The sequence below is a fragment of the Antechinus flavipes genome, chromosome 4, assembly GCF_016432865.1.
Source record: "Antechinus flavipes isolate AdamAnt ecotype Samford, QLD, Australia chromosome 4, AdamAnt_v2, whole genome shotgun sequence".
Lineage (NCBI taxonomy): Eukaryota > Metazoa > Chordata > Mammalia > Dasyuromorphia > Dasyuridae > Antechinus > Antechinus flavipes.
In genome coordinates, this window is record NC_067401.1 from 241,653,635 (window position 1) to 241,677,261 (window position 23,627).

General features: G+C 37.1%; 1 protein-coding gene and 1 long non-coding RNA gene across 2 annotated transcripts; one reads left to right on the top strand and one right to left on the bottom strand.

Annotated features, from left to right (window-relative positions):
• Positions 1–7,208: 7,208 nt before the first annotated feature.
• EEF1A1 (eukaryotic translation elongation factor 1 alpha 1) lies at positions 7,209–11,200 on the bottom strand. The gene is made up of 8 exons (XM_051997273.1): positions 11,110–11,200; positions 9,651–9,828; positions 9,079–9,258; positions 8,637–8,933; positions 8,406–8,556; positions 8,043–8,299; positions 7,706–7,940; positions 7,209–7,614 (listed from the first exon to the last, which is right to left on the bottom strand). Exons 2-8 carry the CDS (start codon positions 9,792–9,794, stop codon positions 7,490–7,492), a joined length of 1,389 nt encoding a protein of 462 aa, XP_051853233.1. The 5' UTR covers positions 9,795–9,828; positions 11,110–11,200; the 3' UTR covers positions 7,209–7,489.
• An 83-nt stretch (positions 11,201–11,283) lies between these two features.
• On the top strand, positions 11,284–18,780 carry LOC127561913 (uncharacterized). The gene is made up of 3 exons (XR_007953570.1): positions 11,284–11,894; positions 17,899–17,967; positions 18,553–18,780. It is a non-coding gene; the product is annotated as an uncharacterized LOC127561913 (long non-coding RNA).
• Positions 18,781–23,627: the final 4,847 nt, after the last annotated feature.

Sequence of the window (23,627 nt, forward strand, 5' to 3'; positions counted from 1 at the left end):
TCCAAATTGAAAATCATAGTTCCACCAGAATTGTCTGTCCTCCCATAACCCCTCCAAAAATCGTCATTTTCCTCACATCATTTTTGACAATCTGATGTGAAGCAGAACTTACTTCTGAGTTTTTAGTTTATGTTTCTCTCATTATTAATGACTTGGAGTATTCCTTCATATGGTTGTTGATAGCTTCCATTTTTTCATTTGAGAACTGCCTGTTACATTTTTTGACTACTTATCTATTGTGGAATGATTTTGATAACATTTGGTGAGGAGCTAGATGGGAAAAAATGGTGGATTTCAAGTCAAAAGAACTTCAATTTGAATTCCAGATTTGTCACTTATTGCCACTTAACCCATATGGACTTCAGATCCTTCATCTGTAAAATGAGGGATTGATTTGAAGGAAAAAAAAAATTTTTAAATCATTTTAAAATGTATAAACTTATCTTGTGAATTGATCCAAAGCATTCAGAAAAGCTTTTTGGAATTCTGTCCAAAGAGCTATCAAACTGTGCATACCCTTTGATCCAGGAGTGTTACTACTAGGTCTGTATCCCAAAGAGATCCTAAGAGGAAAAAGGACCCATATGTGGAAAAATATTTGTAGTTCTGTTTGGGGTGAATCAATTGGCTAAGTTGTGTGCTGAATGTAATGGAACACTATTGTGCTATAAGAAATAATGAGCAGATTTTGGAAAAACCTAGAAAGATTTACAGTGCTGAGTGAAGTGAGCAGAATTAGGTGAACACCATACACAGCAACAGCAAGATTATATGATGATAAATTATGGTAAGACTTAGCTCTTCTCAGAAATATTATGACCCAAGACAATTCCCATAGATTTGAATTGGAAAGTGCCATTCACATCTAGAGAATTAAGGAGACTGAATATAGATCAAAGCATTATTTTCACTTTTTGTTTTCCTTCTGGTTTTTCCCCTTATGTTCTGATTTTTCTTTTACAAGATGACTAATGTGGAAATATTCAACATGATTGTACACGTATACTCTAAATCAGATTTCTTGCTGTCTTGGGGAAAGGAAAAAAATTGGGGATTCAAAATCTTACAAGTATGAATGCTGAAAATCATTCATATGGAATGGAAAAATATGCTATTAAAATAAAATAAAAACAAAAAATGAATGTTGAAAACTATCTTTACATGAAATTGAGGGAAAAACCCCAAATATCATTAAATGAAAAAAATTTTTAAATATTTATCAACTGTCAATAAATGTCAATTTCAATATGCAAAAATAAAAAAAAAACTGTATTTGAAATTTTGGTCCCTCCCTTCTAACAAGTATGGTTAAAGAAATCAATACATTAGCCATAATCTGAAAATGTATGCCTCATTCTGTATTTCTACTTCCTCACCTCTCTTTCAAAAAGGCAAGGAAAGTTGCACCATCATAATGGAGTATGATATCTAAGATTCCTTCCAACTCTAAATCCTATTATTTTGTTCTGATGGTTACTTCTTTCATGCTACAATTCTAAAATGTTACCTCTTCTTATTTTGAAAATCCTATCTAAATTAACAGCTTTAGATGATTTAAATTTTAGGTATTTAGATATTATATATTAGATTATTTAGATGATTTAAAGATCACATTTTCCCTTTGTTGTGTTTTCAGTGACTTTTAATGAAAAGCAAAAAAGCAAATCTTAATTAACTCAATTTTATTTATTTTAAAACTATTCATGTTACATTCAACCTTTTTTGGAATGATTTTGAGAACAGTTAGGATCCCGTATGTCCCAAAAATTAAGAACATAAGCACAATTTAGAATACCTTTTCAATTATTTGACATCTAAAACCACCTACCAAGGTTGCTTTTGAAAGTTTACACCACATATAGCAAATTTTTTCAATTTCATTTTATTCACTTGCAATTCATCCTAATTAGACTGAGAACTCAAAAGATTTAAGTCCTTGTCTTTTATGGATTTATGATCTTTTTCCACATTGAAGGCAGGGTGGTTTAAAGGTCCCCTTTGTAATCTGGCTGGATTTAACATCCACTAGGTGGTGCTAAAAACCAGACAATCTGAAAACACTAAATAAGCACCTCCTCTTCTTCCCAGCATCTCTTCCCCATTCCCATTAGGTAATTTTTTTTTTTTTTTTAAAGAAAACTAGAAATGTGCATGATATAGCAGATTTCATAGTGATTAGGCACTCATTGTGATATCATTTACTTTTAAGGGACTCTGGGAAGGCCTTGGATTTAACTAGTTAGTACCTTTCTCTGTTTAAAGTTTTGATTCTTGTAAAAATTTAAAACCAAATACTTTCGAAGTTTGAAAATATTACCTAGTTCAACCTGTTAATTTTAAATAGGAAATGTCAACTAAGTGCACTGAAGTATAGCAATTGGTATCAGAGATCCCTGTGCCAGGACTATATGACTCTGTAATCACTCTTTGGCCACATATGCCTAAAAGAAAGAACCAAATTCTCTTAAAGACCATCCATACTATGTTACACCAAAAAATTTCCTTTCCAAATTAAGCTTCCAGTGAAATGTTGACTCTTACCAACTATTCATTTCTAAAACTCTTTTCTACTAGGATGTTTGTATATAAAAGTTAACTTTTTTTCTGTTTACCATGAGGTATATAAATCAGATGTAATATTTGGCAATTATCACACTGGGGGGAAATGATTGTTAAAAGTTGTGGATTAGGAATGCTACTGAGAAAAAGCAGTTCTGAGGTCTCTGGCCACAACTATTTGACTACTTTATATTTGATTTAGTGAAGAAATTTGCTATTTATATAGCACTTCAAAGTTTTCAAAGGGGACTTTGAAAAAACAAAAAAACAGCTAGTTTTTTTTCTTCTAGAACAAAATGAGACCCCAAAATTATTTGTAACCACAAAACTAAGTGACAGAGGCAGGATTTAAGTCATTTGCTTTTCTTGGGAAAGAATTGATTTTTAATACAAAGTTTGGGTAAGCAAACACAAGCATAAGGCTGTATTGGGGTTTTTTTTTGGGGGGGGGAGGGGAAGAGGAATCATAGCTGCTTTTTTTTTTAGAATTCTTTCACATGGAGTTTATTATTTTTTTTAACTTCTTTAAATTACTTTTTATTGATAGAGCTTAATATTTCAAAAGGGGAAGAGGTACTGGAATATTAAAACTTTCACTGCCCTGGAAAATTTTTTTCTTTTAAATTTATTTTTTTAAACTTCAAATGGCTGCACAATTTCTTTATTCATCCTCAGGCCTTTGAAATGTGTTAAAATATGAAAATGTTCCTAAACAACTAAAATATTTTACTCAAGGGATATAACCTTCCAAGTATTTTCCTTGCCCCAAACAAGCCATTCGCTATTTTTTAGTTTCCACAACAGGATCCGGTCTAAATATTTTAAACGTTACCAATTCCAAGAAAATACATTTCTCATCAATACAATTTCTATTGGGTATGTTGCTCTAGGACAATTGGCTGGTGAAAAAGTGAGACTTGGGAACTAAGTCTGGAAAAAGACTAAATTAAGGTATCTTTGTATAATTGTCACTTATCTTTGATGGGGATACAAAATGGGATAATTTTAAATTTGCTGATGTAAGTCAGCATGTTTAAATGCAAATGAAGACATGTTCCTACTATAAGCCAATTTTGTTAGAATTCCCGATCTAATTGGTATAATGAACTTTTGTGAGAAAACCTACCATTTATCAGCAACTTAACTTGAGCTCTAAAAGGTTAAGTGACTCACCTAGGTCATACATGCCTGGAAACAAATTCTGAATTTAATGACTATGCTACAATAAAACATGTAGACCTCTCTATCTGCTAAGACAGGGTGGTTCATGACGAAGCTAAATTTAAAAGATGCAAATAAAAAGCTGATTGTGTATAATATACAAAATATTAACCTAGCAATAAGTCTTCATATAGTATGTATACACCCCTCCCCCCCAATAAATGATATCCCTAGTTTTTTCCAGCTCTTACCTGAGCTATCCTGTATAAACCAAATCATGGCTAACATTTGCCTTAACACCGCTTATTACCTACTCCTATAACCTTCAGCTAACGAACTTTGGCTCCTAGTAACCAGAACAAGCTAGACAAAGGATTTTTCTATCATTCAAAACTATTAAGTTCAGGGTAGTTAAATTGTAGTGTAGGTGGAAAAGGACTTTGAAAATGAAGTCATCTGCATTGATCTTATACATTACCATCTTTTGGAGTGAGCCAGCGAAATTTCAGCAAAAATGCATCAACATCAAATTTCTGTTCGTATAAAATAAGTTATGAAATTAGGGTATTCTGGTTATTCTTACCAAATGCATATACATAATTACTATATCTCAAGGAATTTAAATACAACTCACACAAACTATGCCGAATAAAATTTAATTTTTAACAAATCAAGGTATTTTATGATCTTACAGTGCCTTGGTCATCATCATTGTTATCTATTTTCAAGTTCTACCAGGTTAAGTTTGAATGTTCTGATTGACATTTTCCAGAATAAGCCCGATATCACCTCTCAAAATTTGTGCTTTTCCAAATTTTAGATATGATTCCCAGTTTTAACCTAGCTAAATAGATTTAGTCTGGATTTTTCACTCCCTCTCCTCCCATTCTCCATTCTCTTGGTGGTACTCATTAAAAGCATTGGTTAATTTCACTCATGGCACTATGGATCAAAAAGGTCATTTACCTTGTGTTATCTTCTGTCTAACAGTAAAGTCAATCTCATTGACAGAAAGGTAACAATTTTTTCAACTTCAATATAACCCATATAAATGCTTCTAGGTGGCATCTTAAAAGCATGAAAGCTTTTAAGTATCATACTTAGTTAATTTGTAAGACACTAGGGGTCACAAAGAACAAATGGGAATCTGGTAATGGTTTAAGATTGTAAACCCAAATGTAAACATTACCAATATTCAAACCAAATCAAATTACCAGTTAACCCAGTGATTCATGCCTACAAGTTACAGGCTTATAGACTAAAATCTTCCAAATGTGAAGAGAATATATTGTAATAATGGAACCTGGCAATGATTCCTTAGCAATTGCTAAGTCAGAGTATTATAAGCTCCAATAATCCAATGAATATTCACTGAATACTCAAATATATTGTTCCCAAAGGCTTTATGAAGGTCATAGAAGGTCCAGTTTTTGCACATTTACAAATATTTGAAGATGGACAGTTTTTCCAAATGTTTCAGTCAACCTATGCTTTCCTAAAACATGTATCAAAGCATACTAATTTTCTATATAGAACCTGGTCAAATTGTGTCCAATTTACAAGACAATTTAAATTGGAAAAAATCCTACCACCACAAACCAAGTTGTGGTTCACCTCAATAGTTGTGATTTAGTCACAAACCCTCTTCTGCCCATGCATTTTACAAAAGGAAATGTTACTCAGCCATAACACCAAAAGCACAAGTGGCTTTGCAATAGTTCCTGACACTACATGTTAAGAAAAATTAAGCTGAAAGAATCCTCAACTAAAAAAGGCATAGGGAGTTTATCCACTAAAACCAACCTTGTCAGTCCATTTATTGGGAATGTTTTGGAAAACCAATTTATCTACATGGTGGTACATTTGTACTTGCCACATAGTCATTAGGACAAGTGATTCAAATCAGGAGACAGTCAACCTAAACAAATTCCCTCCATTTGTCCACGTGTGGCAATAAATACTCCAAACCACAGGGCTTGTGAGCAATCTGAGGGAGTAGCTAAGTAGCTGAAAAGTAAAACCATTTATCATGAAACAGATCTTTCACTTCAGAGTTCTCTAACCCACTATACATTTTTATACTTTCAATGTCTAACATATTTGTCCTATTTTCACTCACACCTACTTTAAAAAATTGAATTTTCCTACACCTGGACTTGGGCACTTTTGGTTTTATTGTACTGCTTCTCCAAGTCCTGGTAGTAATATTCCTCTAATCCAGTTCTGGTAGAAATCGGTGTCATTTACTTTCTAACAAAAATTTGCAATTCAAGTGGGGTTGGTTAAACTTCAACACAATTGAAAACAGGTCTAGATCTTCCTTTTCCGAATAAAAACCCCCTTTATTAAGACAATGTCATTTATAATTTTCCAACAACTTATTTACCTTGTGGATTACATTTAGAAATATTTACCTAAAGTGCTATTTCCCAGCTATAGATCATCTATATAACATCTGCCAGAGGTTCCCACCACAAATGCAACATGCATGTTTAATCATAAATTCTTAAACCCTTAATATATCCACCCAACACCCTACTAATTAGTGATTAAGGGTTTGTTTTGAGGCAGTTTAACAGAGCTGGAAAATTCCAAGTTATCCACAATAAGGATATTCATCTTTCAAGAAGGTGTTTTCTGACCTTCCAGATTTAGTTCTATTAAAAGTTTTGGTTCCAAAAATGAACTTGAGGTAATTTTACTAGTAAGAGGTAATGTAATGATAAACTCCATAGAAAGAATGCTAGCTTTTCAATAATAAGATTAATCTTAGAAGTTGGGAACTTTATTACTATCACATACTAAATAAACTATTACACCACGTTGTATGAAGTAACAAAGCAGCTAACATGGCAGTTTTCTGCTAGTGGCACACCTGACATTCATTAATTCACTAAATTTTCTTTATCATCCCCCCAGATAGCATTACTTCCATTTGGCACAATCAGAATTTAAGAGGTAATGCTAAAACTCCATAGAAACAATTCTCATTTCAGTGCTAGTATATTTCGCCTCAAACAGATGGACAATTACATAATTTCTATAAGACAGTGCCAATTTTCTTTAAAAAAAAATCCATCTAATCCTATATATATCCTTTACCAGAAGACTTGCTGGTGTTTTAGATGAGATTGTCTAGCTAGAAAAAAGAGCTAAAGCCAAAGGCTTTGGAAGGGCATTGTTAAAAAATTATAGCACTTTACCCCTTAACCTACAAAAAAGAATACCATTATTTTCATTAAAAGGCTTAAGTACAGCCCTAACAAGTCAGATGAACACATTTCTATCAGTTTTGTTCAAAGGTAAACTATACATTTTTTCAAACAAAAATTACAATTTTAGGTCAAGTGAGCTCACTTGCCAGTGTTGGTACTTTTTTGTGCCCAGAAATTGTAGCCAAGATTCTGTGGCCAATGGAATTATTTGTGCCTGCTTACATCCTTTCCACCCCCAAATTCTAATAATGGTTGACCCAAAGAACACACAGGTTTCGCATTAAACTGTTTTAATGGTCTCAAAATTCTGTGACAGATTTTTGGTCAAGTTGTTTCCATTTAAAAATTACTGATTTTAAAAACTAATAACTTAAAACTGCCACGAAACAAATGGTCCACAAAAACATTCCTTTCCTCCTGAAGCTTTTACGATGCATTGTAATCATTAACCAGTCTTTTACTATTAAACTTAAATGGCCAATTGAGACAAACAGTTCTGAGACCGTTCTTCCACCACTGATTAAGACTGGGGTGGCAGGTATTTTACAGAATATTCATTTAGCCTTCTGGGCCTTCTGGGCAGATTTTGTGACCTTGCCAGCTCCAGCAGCCTTCTTGTCAACTGCCTTGATGACACCAACTGCAACAGTCTGCCTCATATCACGAACAGCAAAACGACCTGAATAGAAAAATATTCATTAGGTTACTGTGTAATAGGATACAAAGCAGTAAGCTTTAGTGTTTCCATAATTAGTCATCAAAATACTTACCCAGAGGAGGATAATCAGAGAAGCTCTCCACACACATAGGCTTGCCTGGAACCATGTCAACGATGGCAGCATCACCAGATTTCAGGAATTTAGGGCCATCTTCCAGCTTCTTACCAGAACGACGATCAATCTTCTCCTTCAGTTCAGCAAACTTGCAAGCAATGTGAGCAGTGTGACAATCCAGAACAGGTGCATAGCCAGCACTGATTTGGCCTGGATGGTTTAGGATAATGACCTAAAAAAAAAAAAAACAAACAAACAAGTCAAATTAAACCTATTTCTAACCCCCCAAACAAGTTAGGTCATGTGCTGACGATCTAAAACCTCAAGATGGTACCTGTGCAGTGAAACCAGCAGCTTCCATAGGTGGGTCATTCTTGCTATCACCAGCCACATTACCACGGCGGACATCTTTGACAGACACGTTCTTGACATTGAAACCAACATTATCCCCAGGCAGAGCCTCACTCAAAGCTTCATGGTGCATTTCAACAGACTTTACTTCAGTTGTAACATTGACTGGAGCAAAGGTGACCACCATGCCTGGTTTCAGAACACCAGTTTCCACACGGCCAACAGGTACAGTACCAATACCTAAAAAGAAAAAGCAAAATTCCTTTACAAAAGCCAAGATGACAGTGAACATTGTTTTACCTTTCAGATTTACTACAAAATTTTTGTTTAATCTAATTTTACTTACCACCAATCTTGTAGACATCTTGAAGGGGTAGACGAAGGGGCTTATCAGTTGGACGAGTTGGTGGCAGGATGCAATCCAAAGCTTCAAGCAGTGTAGTTCCATTAGCATTTCCATCCTTACGGGTGACTTTCCATCCCTTAAACCAAGGCATCTTAAAGACAAAAGTTTCATAATTTAGTAATTGCAACTTGGGTGCATACATACAAAAACAGATTACTTGAACATACTCACATTAGAGCTTGGCTCTAGCATGTTGTCACCATTCCATCCTGAAATTGGCACAAAAGCTACTGTATCAGGGTTGTAGCCAATTTTCTTGATATAGGTACTGACTTCCTTGACAATTTCCTCGTATCTCTTCTGGCTGTAGGGGGGCTCGGTGGAATCCATTTTGTTTACACCAACAATCAGTTGTTTCACACCTAGTGTGTAGGCCAGAAGGGCATGCTCACGGGTCTGCCCATTCTTTGAGATACCAGCTTCAAATTCACCAACACCAGCAGCAACAATCAGGACAGCACAGTCAGCCTATTAAAAACAAGATTTTTTGAGAACACTAAAGTAATCTGTAAACACAAAAACTGTTTAAACCAAATCAGTTTGGGTAGTTGCCTAAGCAAATTGTTAAATCCCTACCAAAGTGACCAACTGAACAGTATCTGTTAATACAAACCTGAGATGTGCCTGTAATCATGTTCTTGATAAAGTCTCTGTGTCCCGGAGCATCAATAATAGTCACATAGTATTTGCTGGTCTCAAATTTCCACAGGGAGATATCAATAGTGATACCACGCTCACGTTCAGCCTTCAGTTTATCCAAGACCCAGGCATATTTGAAGGAGCCCTTTCCCATCTGCAAGAGTAAAAATTCACACTTGGTATCTTCTAATTACCATCAAGTCGATTTTTTAGAAACCAGAATACTGTGGTTTCAATTACTGGATAAAAATAATTTGGCCTATACCGACTTGGCTTAAAGAGGTGACAGATTCCTTAGACAAATCCTATTTCCTAGTAGCTTTCTATGAACTTACTACCCTGAAAAGGGATAAGGGGGGTATTCTGGACCACTCTAACTCTACACTCTTTTAACTGGAGTGTTAACAGACCACTATGCAATACTTTGATAATTTTATTCTCACATTAAAATTCCCAGAAAACAGTCCTCAGAAGTTTGAAAGGTAGAGACTCACCCTGACCACACTATCACAAGTCCCAATGTCTTTTCCCCTCATGATTACATACCTCAGCAGCCTCCTTCTCGAACTTCTCAATGGTTCTCTTATCAATTCCACCACATTTGTAGATGAGGTGACCAGTAGTGGTGGACTTGCCAGAGTCTACATGTCCAATGACGACAATGTTAATGTGAGTCTTTTCCTTGCCCATTTTTGTGGAGGTTTAGCGATGGTTTTCACAACACCTGAGCAAAGAAACAGAGGCTTGTATTAACAATCAAATGTGGTGGAGGTGGGGAAAAGACCTCTAAAAATTTCAAGCTGGGGTGGCAGCCCCCGCGTGCCAATCTGGGCAACAGCGGCTCCTACTCGGGCCTCTCAATCTCCTCCCACTAGACACACGCACACCACACACTCACCACACACGAGGTGGATTCCGAGGGCGGCGCCCCTCCCCCAGTCCACAGCATTGTCTGCTCCGGAGGGGGGGGGCGAGGGCTGGCCTCAGTCCCGGGGGGGGGCCTTAGGGCTCAGGCCGGCCACGAAAGCTAGACAGGGAGGGGCGGCGAGGCCCCCGTCCCTTTCTTTGTGCCGGTGACTCACCCGCCCGCCTCAGCCACCGCCGTGTCCTCCATTTTGTGCTCCCTGCACCAGGCCCGGGGAGCGGCCATTTTTCAGCTCACGCACCCGTCTGGCCTGGCCAGAGGCGGCGGTCCCGGCTTAAACGCCGGCCCTCATTCCTGAGGGAGACTGAAGCCAAAGATCAAAAGACCATTTTGCCCACCTGCCTTTGAGTGGTTCCCGAAAGTGTACGTAAACCCCTCCCCCCTTCTCTTGTACCCCTCCCCCCTACCGCCATGCGGCCCCTGAAGACGAGGCCTAGCCTCTCTACGGCCAGCCGGCCGCCATCCTGCGCGTCCCCGCTGCCGCTGCGCGTCCCCGGCTTGCCTCTCCCCGGCCCCGCCCCTCGAGCCGCCGAGGCCGCGCCACATGTGCCACGAACTAGAGGCGGGTGGGCTCCGTAGCGCGCGCCACCGCCACCGCCTTCCTTTCCCAATCACACACACGCAATCGGTCTCACAGACGCCGCGAGCAACAGCGCCGGCACCGACCCACACACAAGAAAGTGCCTGTGAGAACCTACAGGGACAGGGTAACGCCCGGCCGCCATCGTAAGAAAAACGACACCTCACGTCCTATCTAGCAGTCACTCAAAAAACGAAATCCGAACAAAAATAAAGGCTAAGGGAAGGACCGTGGAAAAATCGCGCGGGGACTGACCCAGCACGAGGCTAGGCAGCGGGGCCGCAGCTCGTGCCAGTCAGTCAGGCCCAAGCACGAGGCGTGTCCCGGGAAAATTCCAATGCTCGAAAGCGCCACACTTTCAGACTCAAATTAGACCAGTAGGAAGGGGGAGAAAAAAAAAAAAGGAAAAGGTAAAAGAAGTGGAAAATTGGGGGAAGGGACACCGAAGGCAGTAGGCCTCACGCCAGGCAAGGCCTGCCGGACGCAGCGTTCGCTCCTACCTGTGTTCTGGCGGCAAACCCGTTGCGAAAAAGAACGTCTAGGGCGGCAGCGCTACTTATATACTGTCCTCCCCTCCTCCCTCCGGGAAAGGAGGTGGAGCCAGCCGCGCGTCACCGCTACCCAGCTCCCCCCGCGCTTCAGCCACCCGCTCAGGTTCAACGTGCCCATTCGTCCCCTCCCCCACGGGGGCTCTCTCTTGGGGACAGAGGGAAATGTGCGCCCAATCCCACAAAGCGCACAGGAAGGCGCGCGCATTCGTCCCGGCCCCGCCCAGTTCTCTGTGCGGAGTGAGAGTCGAGGAAAGACTGGACGAGTCAGCGGTTCAGTCAGAGCGAGTTTTACGACGATCCCTTAAAATTGCCTTCTCGGTTCCCACCCGCCCGCCCCTTCCACTCCTTCCAGGCGGAGGCGATTCTTTTTGTATGAATTACTCTTGGGGCTCTGGGTTCGGCGTTCCAGGGGGGGAGGTGGGGGAAGAGTCCAGAATCTTCCTCCCCCTTAATGCCTTCTAGAAAAACCGGCTAATGCAACCGGGAACAAATAGGCGAACATGTCTTTCCCTGGCCTTAGGTCTTGCTGGAGCCCAGCCAGATGCCAAAGGGGGATGGGGGAGGAAGAAAGGGAAGATAATCATTCACCCCTGGTCGGTTGCTCTTTGGGCCCTGGCACTCACTCCTCCTTACCCCGCTTCCACTCCTTTTCTCCTCTACTTGGAGAAGCCACGTGACACGAATGTCCAGGGCGGACACCTCAGTCCGGATGGGCCTTCTCCACTCGTTCTATGGTGAGGCAACTTTTTGGGCTGGGACCCGCATCCAATTGTTGGCAATATAGGGCCTTACCTACCGTTCCCTTTTTATGACTTTCCTAATGGTTTGATGATAAGTGATGAGTCTGCATTTAAATGTGGGTCTCTTTAACTCTTTCCTAGGCACATCAATCACCACAGACCCTGCTTTCCACCTCCCCGTCACTATGGTATCCCCGATGGGCCAAACTTCTTTACCGGCTCATAGGCCTTGATTCTTGGGAAAAGATCTACAATTTCCCCATAGAATTATAGTCAGAAAGGCCACCGTGCTATACATTCTTTTGTGATTCACCCTCTTCCGGTTTCGACATCCATTTCCTTTCTTCCCCTCCCTTCCTAAAGTGAAAAAAAAATTCTTCCAGGAGAGATCTCAAAAGAATCTTTTTAGCTCACTCAGTCCTTCCACATGACTTGCAGCCCAACTTTGCAAGGCGCTGCCTGCTTCTCAACTACACAAAGGTCCTGGCTCTTCTCGGGGTTCCTTCTAGCATGGTCCCACTAATTATCTGGATTCATTAAAACCAAACACCTTTACTTTCTTCCTATCTCTGACTCGACTACTTTGCTTAAAATTAGAATTAGGGATGAATGAGGTGGCTTAGATGAGATGTCTAGAATCAGTGAAGTACTTTTTGAGGAGATGGGAGAGGAAAGCCTAAGGAAATTGAGGAGGGGGGAATAGATTTGTTTAAAAATTATAGCCTCATGTTTCGACTTGTATGTGTGTGTTTATATATACACGTTGTTTTAGTATAAACATAAATGTGCTGCCCAACTTCTCATTTATTACCCACTCTTACTAGGCACTGTATTTTTTTTTTAAGTTTAAAACAAAGTTTTAAAGTTTAAACTGCAGCTAGGAATGAGGAGGAAAAGCTAATATTAGGAAAAAATAAATATGTCTATTTTTAAGAGCCTATTCTGTTAAGGATACTGTTGTCATATAACTGATATCCATTAGAAAAAAAGATAATTGGCTAAAATATTTCATCAGAAAATATGTAGCCTTTTCTGTATTGCTTATTTTTCTTTTCCCTTCTTTCTTATTCTTCACATTGCAGCCCACACAACCCACACACATGCCCTTTATTCTGTTAGAGGCACCCATGCATAGTTAATGAAATTTTAAAAAGTAGGTTCACGATTTCTTCTAATTTTTGTTTTATGAAAATTATGATTGATGATTTCCTGAAGTAGATTTTTCCTTCCATAATTATTCATACTGTGTATATCAGGAAAGAATGTGGTATCTCAGCAAAAAAAGCATTTATAAAGTAATTTGTGAACATTTAAAGCACTACATAAATGTCCACTCTTATTATGGTCCCAGGCTTTCAGGCAAAGCTTAGGACATCACCCAAAGATTTTATTATTTTCTGTGCAGTCTTCACTAGTAAATATCTCTTTTCATCAGAATGTTAGATTTACACAAAATTAATATTTGCTATGCTAATGAAATGTGATTGATTTTTTTAAAAGAATGGGAGGTTGTAAAGAAATGATTATGCTAATGAGAGATTTTTGATGTTTGATAGGAAAGTAGTGTGCTGAGCATAGCTAAAATCAAAAGAAAAATATAAAGATAGACATCACTTTTTTCAAACAGGAAACTGTAAATATTCATTATGATGATGACGATGGTTGGAAAGATGACAGCTCAAGAGATATTTAAGATTCTAAACTAAACCAAGTAAACAGGCATATTTAAATGTGCCATTTCCAACAACACATTCTCAAGATTCAGTTGAAATAACTGAAATTTGTACACTGATGTTGAATTATTGTATATTTAGAAGTATGCACCTGCAGTTAATCAAACTGCATGCAATCTTTCAAACATAAGCATATCTGAATAGGCACCTTTACCAAATCTCGGTGTTTATTGCTTCTGTTTAGAAATAAAGGCAAGTAAGCACTTGTTCACTAGCACCATGCTGGAAACTATGGACTTCATGGAGAAAATCAATGAACGGTTTTATAGAAGCTTACAAAGTCTTTGGGATCCCAGTAACAACTAATCCTGTTTGAAATGAACTATATTCAAATTTTACCTTTCAGTATCATCTTAGCAATATTGCTTTGCTCTTTTAACCAAAGTACCTTAAATTAAATATAATTAAAGTAACAAAATGGGCCAATCAATTTTTATCCTTTTCAGCTGGCCAGATGCATGGAAAACAGTCCCCAAGTATTCCTCATTGAGGAAAATGGAAATCAAGACAAGAACAACCGGCAAAATCCTGGTTCCAGTTAGTTATTTATCCCAATTTATAAACATATTTTCTAATCGGAAAGCCAGTGATTGCATATAGTTTTCCATTTTAAAAGACTCCCTTTAAAGTTAATTACTTCTGTTAAGTCTTAGAACAACAAATAAAGCCAGAGAAATAAATCCCGGATTCCTATTCAATTACTCAAGCAAACTCGGGCCCAATGAGCCTAGCATGGTGGTGAACATTTACCCCCTGAACTGGGAACTCTATAAACTTTTTATTCTTTTTATTATTTTAGTCACAATCTGAGTGCCTCAATTCTCCAGTGGAGATGGTTAGGGATGGGTGTATGGCTTAGGAGTTTTTTGGGGGAAATAGGAAAATTGTTTTTCTTCAGGCATTCTAAATTAGAAAGGAAGGTCATGAAGGATAAAGAGCAAAAAGGATAAACTAAGTTCGTCTTCTCTCTCTGGAATGGAAGAAGACATGCCTGGGCTGCACATTTAGCGAGAATGGGATGTATTGTGTGGTAGTCAGGATTTGAGGAGTGGTACTTTGGTGGAGATGGCTTGAAAAATTGTGATGAATGGGATAAGAGGAGTTCAAGCACCATGGTACCAATTTCCCATCTCTTTCCCATTTCTATCTGTTTTTCCAATGAAACGGGCTAGGCAGGAGGGGTGGGAGCGGAGTCTGAGAGGTGACTCAAGGACGCCTTTTTCTCCTCCCCTCCCAGTCCAGGAGGGCAGGGGTGGGTGGGGCCCCAGAGGGGCCATTTTCCCTGTCCCTATGGAGAAAGATCTTTAAGTGGGACTCGGCCGGGGTGCGGTAGGAGACGAGAGTGGGGGTGGCTTAGCAGAGGGCACACCTGTTTCCCAGCGGGGGAAATTCTCTCCAGTCTCCTCCCCATCCCCCCTCATATAACTGTGCGCACAGCGGGAGACCTGGGGAGTGGCCTTGAACTATACAAAAAATCCTAAGGGGTTGGTGGCTGGGACCCAGACCCGGAGCTCCCTCTGACCCCAGGGAAACGGGATCGCACCCCCTACCCTCCATCCTTCCTCAGTTCTCAAGCCTTGCTGAGCTTGAACGCATCCTACGCACTTCCTTCCTTCCAGGTTTAAGTCCACGAGGTTGGTGAAAATCCAAGACCGGAGACCAGAAGAAATCGGGCCAGAGAGAAAACAAACACGTGGCTGGGGGAGGAGGGGACATTTGGGCATTACGTCACTGCCACTCCTAATAGATGCCTTCTGAAAGAGTAAAGATATAAATCTTAAGGCAAATTCTCTCCCTCCCTTTCTTTTCATGCCTTCTTTCCAAATGTTAAGGGTATCTGATAATGTAGCAGCATGTTGGTTCACTAAGATTTTGGAATAGATACAATATGCCCTTAACTAACTGGAACATTAAGAATGTTACAGTATTGAGATAAAAATATGTTACAGTAACAATGGGGAGAGTTTTAGACATTGTTTTTGGTCACACATTGACGTATTTTATTTAAATTATTTTTTTCCTGAATCGATCATAATAGTTTATTGTTCTGAAAATATCTGTGATCCCAAAATTACCATTAGTCACGTGATGATTTTTGCCAACCGGCTTTACTTTTTGTTGAAGGAATAATCTTTTAATATACATAGTTTATGACCTATATTCTTCAATTTACATTAACTACTCCGCTACTATGTCTAATTTAAAAGTTTTAAAGAAATTCTATCTAGCTGTTACCATATTTAGGCTGTTCCTTTACAATTTACAAAATTTACAATTTTAAAGTATTCTAGATACTATCAAGCTGTGTTAATTGAGTTAAACAAGGCACATGATTTTCTAGGAAGAAATAAGAGGGGAATATATTGAGGAATGAAAGTGATATAAAAACAAAAGTTATCAATACAATACCTTAAAATGTCATCCTGAAATTTAAACATTAAAGCTATGAATATTTTGGATCTGAAATTCAAATTCTCATTGCAATAATTTATATGTAATGATTCCATGATCCTTTGAGAAAGGATCTTTGGAAGTAAATGACCAAAGAGATTAGGGGAAAGAGATTTCCTGAAGACAATATTAGAACTCTGCAGATTTCTTATTGCAAAGATTTAAACTGAGATATAATGACCAAAGTTGAAGGGCCCAAAAATACCAGTGAGATGGAGGGACAATTTCACAGTCTTGCCTTGGATGACTTAGTCAAGCATAGTTCTGGATTTGGATATCAAATCATACTTCTACAAGCTCAAAAATATAAAATACCCAATGTTTCTAAGGCAAGTCCTGTTTCCTGATTCCAGAATAATGATGTGGTCCCAATGTTTTTAAAAAGTTAATGTAAAAGAATTCTCTATTTGCCCTTTTTGGCAATATACCTATCCTATATGAAATGTCATTTATTTCACAAAATCATAAGATTTGTATGAAACCTCAAAGAATATCTAATTCAAAATATAACCTGAGGGAAATCATTTGTACAATATCCCTGGCAGATGTTTACCCAGCCTTGAAAATCTCCATTGACTGGCAACTCATCACCTCAAATGGTGACAAATTCTACTTTAGGGCAGGGCTCTTACTAATGCTTTTTTACCTCTTTAAGTTTAAGTTTCAAACTTATATCTTTATTTTTTCCTCCTCTCCCCTTTCAAGGAAAAGGTGATCAATACCTAATGTTTTTCAAAGCTGTGCTGATCTCATCTTTTCTTTTTCCTATATCATTCACATTTCATTCCCTCTTTCCTTTCTACTTCAAACTTCTTCAGATATTTACAACTCCCTAAAAAAGTTAACCCTCAAATTTCAGAGTTGGAAAGGGGTATTAATGGGTGTTAATGGTTATATAGCCAACCCACTTGTCAAGTTAACTTTCATTTATCTCCTAAACCACTATTTGGGATTTACTTTCCCTTGGATCGAGTAGTAAATGCCCAGAAAATAAAGAATCCTACTTATACTTTTTCCAGAGCTCTTTCCCTTATTTTTTTCTTCTTTTTGACAGAACTGTAGTAAAGGATAGTTATAGTTCCCGGTACCATTTCTTTATCACCTACTTTCATTCCTTAAACCTTTACAATCTAGTTTTTGTCCCCATAACATTTATACTTATTAAAAACAATTGCTTTTTCTTCACTATTTTTCTTGGCTTCTCATTAACATGGGACAAAATTACTATGTCCTTCTTGAAAGCATTTCCTTTCCTGTCATGAGTAACACAGTGCTCCCCAATTCTCTTTATTTTCCTTTGATGGATCCTCTTTTTCTCTGCCTCTAAATATAAATATCCTCCAAAGACCCTTTACTCCTTTTTTTCTACAACAGAAATGTCAAATACCTAGCCAGCAAACTGGCAGCCCACTCTACAGTGTGGCCTGAGCCAGAATGAAAGGTAATTGGGAAATATTTAACAAAAATAAGTTGAAAAAAATGTAGGCAATAAATAAAGTTAATATGTAGTTTTCTAATTTTCTGCTGTTGCACAGATTCTTATTTATGGTGTGATGGCCCATTTTCTCTATGACTTTGACACATTTGTTCTATATTGCCTTGGTTATGTCATTCACTTACATGGCTTCAGCTATTCCCTCTTTTTATATTTATGTGTGTCTGGTTCTCTTACCAAATTGTGAATTCCCTAAGAGGAGGGACTTTTATCTAAACATTGTGTCTACTTTAGTGCCTAGCAAAGTGCTTTATACAGAATAAGCATTTAATTATTGTAATAAACATAATTCCAACTTTATATTTCTTTCTAATTCCAGATCTCCAACTGTCTACTATTTATTTCCACCTGGATGTCCAATTGATGACTCAAGTGAATATGTCCAAAGGTGAACTTAAGATTTCATCTCAATTCTAAAACCTCAGAGTTAATCTTGATTCTTTCTTCTCTCTCAATTACTATACCACTCAGTGCTGACTATTCTGATTCTAGGAGTACAATATAGTTTATCTTTAAGACACTTTACATTAGGACTGGAAAGGACATTAAATGTCATCTCTAATCTTGCAGCCTCACTTCACAATTGTTGGACAAAGTTTCCCAGCTAGTAAATGATAGTCTTAGAACTATAATTTGATAAGCCAGGAATCTTTCCCCATGTACCATATTGCTTAGAGGTATCTTCCCTGGAAACAGACTCCTTCCTTTTTTTTTTTATCTCAAATTAATATTTAGTAAGTAGCCTACTATATGTGCAAGGGCTGGAGATGTTCAGTTATATCTGACTTTGTGATCCTTTTTAGTATTTTCTTGTCAAAGATACTGGAATGGTTTGCCATTTATTTCCTTCTCCAGCTCATTTTACAAATTAGGAAACTGAGGTGTACAGGATTAAGTAACTTGCTTAGAGTCACAAAGTTAGGATGTGTCTGATGCTATATTTGAACTCATGAAGAATTTTTCCTAATTCTAGATCTAGTACTTTATTACTATGCCACTGGGCTGGAGGTACAAACAAACAAAGAAAACAGTTCCTGGCTTCCAAGAGCCTACATTCTGGAGAGTATGATATGTATACAGATAGATTCCATATGATTTGAAGAAAGAATAAAGACAAAAAGTATTGATATCTCCTACTAATATTTAATAAAATTCTTCTCTGTTTGATTATCTAATAAAGTTAATCCAGATTCTACCCTTACCTTTCCTGAGCTATATTTACTGTGTGCTGCTCCAGGTTTTAGAGGTTTCCTAATCTTTTCAATATGCACCCTGTAGCCATTATTTTTCCTGATCTACATAACTAATCCCAGCCTTGGTTTTTGTTCCTCTCACTAAATCCATTCTGCTTTATCTTTCTAGGACCAAGTCCTTAGTACTTTAAATCATCATATAAAAGACAAATATTAACAAGGATTAAGTAAACTAAAACTGATAAGTATTCTCCAACTTCATAGCTTGCCTCCTCCCTAGAACATAAATATACTAAAGAGGGACTTTATCTCTAAAAGTTGCTGAGCAATGCCAAAATATAGACCTTTCTCATTTTCTCTCTCCAGGGATATAACCTTAGTTTGTGTTTTTCAGCCTGTTCCCAACTTCCACTCTCCCAGGATTTCCCATTCCTCCTCAATATATCCCTGCTATATTAATTTTAATGAATAGATCTGATTATGGCATTCCATAATCAGATGCTTTCCATACATATTCTAAAACCAAAAGCTTCTGTGATTCCATATTTTCCATATTGCTTAGGCCATAAGACTCAATGGAGTCTTTAAAATCATGGATCTGGCTTCTAACACACACACACACACACACACACACACACACACACACACACACACACACACACACACACACACACACCCCCTTTGGATAAGTCACTTCTTCCTCTATCACCAGTTTCAGATTTTTTTGTTTATTTCCAAGAACCACTTTTAACAATAACAACACCATGTTTTGAATCCTCAGGGTAATTTAATATACTACTTGTAATTTTCTTTTAAATTTAGATACTAAGTGGTTACAATATTGACTTTTGTCTCCAAAAAGTTTCAAATTAAAATGTATAATTGTAAAATATAAAATTTCATTCTATTGATAATTATGAAAACTCTAAACATATAATTGTGAAACAATTATAAATATTTTACATAGCACATCCTATGAGAATTAAAATAATCTAACATATGCTTATTATCTGCAAAATTAAATTTTATTTTACAAATTTTGTTGAAGAAAAGTAATATTTTAAAAAGAAATTAAGTTTCAACTTAGAAGATATCAGACATAATATAATAATGTATAAACTTAAATTGCAATGCTAGACTTTTTTTATTTGAATAAGAATTCAGAGAATTTGGCTCAATCTCAAATACACATTGTCTTAATCTGGTTTACCTTGAATTTATTTTTGTATTTGATTTACCACAAGAATAATGTGAAAATGTTCATTCATAAAATACTGTGAGAAATGTTTCTCTTGTTGAATGCTGGAAATTCACTTTAAAAAATTTTTAGTTACCCCATTAATAAAAATGAATGACTAGTTACATCATGAAATACTTTCTAGCTTTTTTTCTGACTAACAACAAAATATATTAAAAGACAAATGTGTTTAAAGTGCAATAGTATATATTGCTTTATTTTTTTAAAACAATGTTTATATTCAAATTAACTTTGGTGATGAAATAATCACTTTAGAAGTTATTTCCTTCTCTTCTACCATGGCACATTGGCTACATTTTCACAGAAACTATTGAATGACTGACTGGCCAGTATCATCAACTAGTTCATTTGAAAATCTACTAAAGAGAAGGAAGATAAGTTAAGTGGATGATCAGATTTAAGTTTAAATCTGAAAACAAGCTGAATACTGAAATGAAAACCAATATAAAGTTTGTTTCTGCAGAATATTTGTGAGAGTCTTTAATGATTTCAAGATGGCTAGTAATGCACTTGCCCAGTGATCATTGCTCAGTGATTAATAATAAACTGATATTTGCTAAACAAGAATGCAAATATTCATAAGATCTTGATCACATGATTACACAGCTGATAAGATACAATTTCAGATTATCTGAGAGGAAGAAGAGAACTACTCTAGTGTAGTGTGAAGAATCAGTTTGCATTTGAATGTGGAATTCTTGTGGTGTTTTGGAAACAGATGACAGGTTGAAAAATAGCAAGAACAAATAATCAGAAAGATCAGATTTTCATGTAATTGGTGCATGAATGCCAAAAATATTATATAAATTAATCATGATGATTTCAAATCACTATAAAAATAAATTTGTAATGCTTGCTTGTCATTAAGAGGGAAAATAAATAGATAAAGTACATGCTTATCATTAAGGGGGAAAATCACACATTATAATATAGTCAAGCAATTATGTATTACTTAAGGTGCTATGAAAGAATTTAATATGAACCTTTTGGATCATCTTTGTGAGTCATGGAGACCATTGCTTTATTGCTGTTTCCTTATTTGTAAAATAATCGATGTTGATTAGAAGACCCCCTGAGGGGTTCCTTCTAATTCCAGACTAAAGAATAACTTTTGAAACTTAATCTGGCATTTAGGATCCTTTCATAATCTGGCTCTAACTCATAGGTGTAAAAGAGATAGCATGATACTGGGTTGATAGTCAAAAAGAACTGAATTCAAATCAAGGTTCTCCTCCTCCTCCTTCTCCTTTTCCTCCTTCTTCTTAACCGTATTTTATTTTTCCAAACTCATGCAGATAGTTTTCAACATTCACCTTTGCAAAACCTTAGTTCCAAATTTTTCTCTGTGTCTTCCCCCCATCATCCCTTCCCAAGATATCAAGCAATTTGAGATAGGTTAAACATGTGCAATTCTTCTAAACATATTTCCATATTTGTCCTGCTGCACAAGAAAAATCACAAGAAAAAAAATACTAGAAAGAAAAAAAAATGAATAATAGTCATCTAATAATCTTTTAATAATTAAAACATTCACTTTAAAAAAATATCATCTGAAAATTGTTCATATCCTTTGACTATCAATTGAAGAAGGGCTTTTATTCTTATAAATTTGAGTCAATTCTCTATATATGTTAGAAATGAGGCCTTTATCAGAAATATTGGCTATAAAATTTTCCCTTCTATTTTCTGCTTCCCTCCTAATCTTGGATAAATAGCTTTTGTTTGTGCAAAGCATTTTTAATTTAATACATTCACTGTAATGCCGGAGAAACTGAGCAAGACAGAGGTTAGAGACCAATTTAATAGTTTATTAAATGGAGAGATATACTGGGATCAAATGGATCTTGGTCCAAACGCTGGACGAGACTATCATCTCAAAGAATCCAGTGCTAGTATCAGAGAATAACCTTTTTTGTAAAATAACAAGAACAATGATATAATGGGGGAGGTACCTGGATGGGAATAACCTAATGGGGGGACGTGTACCTAGGATGATACAATGGAGGGAGGTACTGGAGAGGTTACTGACGTTCTAATGACATCTAAAATGGATAAACCTTTGTCCTGTCAAACATAAAGGAATGATTATAACTTAAAGATATAAAACCTTTATCTCATCGACCATTTAAGAGGGAATGATTATAGCCTGGGGTTTTGGGGCAGAGCAACTGAGGTAGACCTTTATCTCATCAAACATTAAGAGGGAAAGGTTATAACCTGAGGCAGAATAATTAAATAGGACAATTAGGGAAACTAGGTCAGGACTTCAAGAAGGAACTGTAGCACAACTTCACATTATCCATTTTGCATTTCATAATGTCCTCTAGTTCTTCTTTGGTCATAAATTCCTCCCTTCTCCACAGATCTGAGAAGTAAACTATTCCTTGTTCTCCTAATTTTCTGCTATTTGTTTCTTGAGTTACTTTAGGGCAAGTTCATCTTTATGGACATCAGTTTTCTAATTAGTTAAATGAAGGGTTTGAAATTGATCATCTCTATGATCCTTTAAAACTTAAAATTATTCTTTTCTAATCTTATTTTACACGACTCGCTTTTATTGATCTTTTCGAGGAGCTTAATTGGGTTTCAATTTCCAGAACATACCTCTTAATTTTTCTTTCCTCCCAGTGCCTTTGTTCATACCTCTGTGCCTAGAATAACTTCTATGCCCGTTTTTTGAAATTTTGTCCAAATTTAAGAGGTCAAAGGGAGAAAAATATCTGTTTATTGAAATATATGTTATTGGGAGGTGATGCAGTGGATAGAGCACTAGCCCTGAAGTCAGGAAGACCTATCTTAGTTCAAATCTGAACTCAGACACTTAATACTTCCTAACTGCATGACCCTAGGCAAGTCACTTAACCCCAACTGCCTTAGCCAATACACATATACAGAGGGGGGGGGGGAGGAAAGAGGGGAGAGGGGAGAGGAAATTAGGATTCAAATTCTGATTCATACCTCTACTACCTTGGTGACCTCCTGAATAAGTCGTTTATCCTTTCAACACCAGCTACTAACAATGTTGTCTTATTTCAACTTTGAAATCCTAGTATATAGCACAGAGCTTTGTATGTAGTAAAAGGCTTCAAGGTCTGGCTCAAATCTCACTTTATGCAAGAAGTCTTCTCTAAAATCTCCAGGCCCTCTGAGTTCTCTTGTAAACTACAAAATCTAAAATAAATTATAAAAGTTATCATTATAAGGTGGTAGTTTTTTATATGAATGTTCTAGATTTATTACATCATAAGAAATTGTCGGAATCTTTACAAATTGTTAAGTCATTAGAGTTGATAGAGACAATAATTATCTAATTTAGCATGGTTCAGTATCACTGATCTGATCTCACAAGGAGATGTTTTGAGTCAGAACCTGAAACAAGGTACTAAGTAGAACTAATTGATACAATGCTTGTGTTCATACCAGTACTCATTGGAGTTCCACAAGTATGGGAGATTCACAAAGTAAACTTTGTAACTTTGTGAATTCACACCTCCCTTAGGTGTGCCTCCAGAAGGAAGAGTCAACCTTTGGGAGATGATATATAAGAAGCGGACTCAGTCGGGAGCTCAGCTGAATTTAGATTGAGAGGGGAGTGTC